This window comes from Tupaia chinensis, unplaced genomic scaffold (genome assembly GCF_000334495.1).
Source record: "Tupaia chinensis unplaced genomic scaffold, TupChi_1.0 Scaffold000450_1, whole genome shotgun sequence".
In the NCBI taxonomy this organism is placed as follows: Eukaryota; Metazoa; Chordata; class Mammalia; order Scandentia; family Tupaiidae; genus Tupaia; species Tupaia belangeri.
The window spans coordinates 156,351-158,788 of NW_006159956.1; the positions used below are offsets into that span (position 1 = coordinate 156,351).

Here is a 2,438-nt window from a genome sequence, read left to right on the forward strand (position 1 = left end):
GGGCCCCCCCCCCCCCACCCCAGGGCCGGCTGGCCTCACCAGCTGAGCTTACCACAGTGGGGCTGGTACTGTAGGGGCGCTCAGGGGGGCCTCCGGGGTTCCCCAGAGCTCGGCCTTGCCCCAGGCCTGCCCGCCCACCCCCAGCCCACGCACCTTCATCGCCCGTGCGTCCTTGTCCCTCTTGCGCTCCATGCGCCACAGCTCCGACATGCACTTCTCCAGGTTGGCAGCTCGGTGGCGGTACTCGATCTCATAGTGCTGGCGGCTGTCCTGGGAAGGTGGGGAGACAAGGGACCTCACCCCCAGTGTCACAGAGTTCACAACCCGTCTCAGGCGGCAGAGCACTGGACCGGAGCTCATCTGGGGACGTCTATATCCTGGGGCCCGTTAATGCTCAGGCTGGCCTCAGTGTGCCTACCTGTCAAATGGGGAGGGGTGGAGGCGGGGAGCCCAGACTCACTTTAATGAACTGCATGTCCAGCTTGGTGTTCTTCTCCATGTGCTGCAGCAGGTCTCCATGGAACGTCTGCACCTGTGTGGAGTGCAGGGTGGGGGCGATCAGGGCGGCCCTGGTGTTCCCAGCCCCAGCATCCCCTTGCATTTTCTACCACGACACACCGGCCACTACACTCCTAACACACCTGGCACCGCCCACTCACCAGGAAACGGGGCCAGTAAGAACACCTGGCTGGAGGGAGGCTTAGGTGGTCAACCACGCAAGTCACACAGGGCAGCACCTGGGACCCCCACCCTTGAGAAGTGTGTCCAAGTCTCTGGTCCTTATTTTCAGCCTCGCTCCTAGTGCTTTGAGTGTCATTCCCCCTGTCTGGGATTTCCTTCCAATCTTCACATGCTAGAGTATTGCCCTCTCTGCTGGGAAGCCTTCCTGGCTTTCCTGACTTCCCCAGGGAGAAGCTGTTGCCTGATTCTCAATCAGGCATGATTGCTGTCATGATCCTCTTGCCTCTGCCTCCTGAGTTGCTGAGATTACAGGCCCACGCTACAGTACTTGGCCTTCAGGTTGGACTGAGAATAGAACCTGGCCCTGCCGTGTGGTCCCAGCCGGTGGAGCACGGTGTCTGAGCAGTGCACACTGCCGTGGCTGGGCCCTGCCCCCTTTCGATTCTGGGATGTGCCCGCGTCCATTTGCTGCTGGTTAATTTCCTCAGCCACATGAGGATCTCTTGCTGGGGCCTGCTTACAGCTCCTTGGCGCTCCTGTGAGCATGAAGCCAGTCGGACCCCGCTCTGGGTCCTCAGCCTCATGGGCAGGGCAGGGCAGGGCCTAGGAAAAGCTCTCGGAATAGTTGAAGCCTTAGATGGTGGCAGGTGAGAAGTGAGGAACAGGCGTCTGACCACAGGGAGGACAGGGAGGCTGCTGGGCTCAGAAGAGCTGCATCCTGGTTCTGCTTCCCATTTGCTTTGTGGCTTTGGACAAGTTGCTGCCCCTCTCTGGGTCTCAGCTTGTCCATCTGTGACAGGAAAGGCATGGCCAGATGCTAAGGACCTGCTGAGCTTTGCGTCTGTGGGCCTAGGAGGTCACCTGGTGCATTCCCTGTGTCTCCATGGGCTGTCCCTGAGTCACTCGGCACGGGTGGGGAGTGGGACCTAAATCCTCCCAGCTGCGCGGTTTGCCCTTGGGTTCAGGCTGCAATCCAGCAAAGAGGCTTCTCTGTCTCTGTGACACACCCTCTCTGGAGGCCCTGGGCCCCGGCTCAGCCTTTCTGTCCTCATGCCCTCCCCTGGTGGCTCCTTCCTCCTATCCAGGGGCCGGCTGCACTGCGGGAGCTCAGCCCTGGGACAGGAAGAAATGCCGGCCATCCCCCAGCATCAGGTGACCAGGATGTCAGCACAGTGCTCTCTTTTTTTAATTTGCCAGAGTGTGCATGTGTTCACTGGAGAGAGACAGAGAGAGAGAGAGAGAGAAAGTAAGAAAGCAAGCCACCAGGTCCAGGACTTGAACTGTGGTCGGTCATGTGGGAGTCTGGCATCCTTAACCACCGTGCCACCTGCCAGCCCTGCCCAAGATGTTCTTAAAGCCGCTGGGTCTGAGACTTGAGCCGAGCAACCCTCCATGTGGGATCCAGCCATCTTAAGCACCAGGCCTCTGGCTGGCCTGTAGGACTAGATTTCGAATGTTGAAGTGTGCTCTCACAATTCTGAAACCTTGGTAACCACTGGTTCACAAGGGAGCTTGGACTGAGGGGCCTCGATACTGGCCGAGGAGGCTGCAGGATGGAGGGCTACGGCGCTCGCACTGTGCTGCCAGTTCAGGCGTAGTAGGGTGACAGTCCCAGCTTTCCTGGGGAAGTAGGAAAAGGGGGGCGAGGCTGGGGCTGCGGGAGGGGCCTGGGGAGCTTGGAGGAGGACAGGGAGCCACAGGGCCAGGAGCAGAGCTGAGGGTGGCCGTGAGGGCCGTGGGGCCCACCCACCGGGGCC

The 2,438-nt window shown here is 60.4% G+C and overlaps 1 protein-coding gene across 1 annotated transcript in view; it reads right to left on the reverse strand.

Moving 5' to 3' along the window:
• Nucleotides 1-2,438, reverse strand: part of BAIAP2L2 (BAR/IMD domain containing adaptor protein 2 like 2) — a 35,731-nt gene that overhangs the window by 17,989 nt on the left and 15,304 nt on the right. The window contains exons 6-7 of the mRNA XM_027774512.1: nucleotides 461-532; nucleotides 154-270 (exon numbers count right to left, since the gene is read on the reverse strand). Coding sequence (XP_027630313.1) covers nucleotides 154-270; nucleotides 461-532 — 189 coding nt within the window. The remainder of the gene's footprint in view (nucleotides 1-153; nucleotides 271-460; nucleotides 533-2,438) is intronic.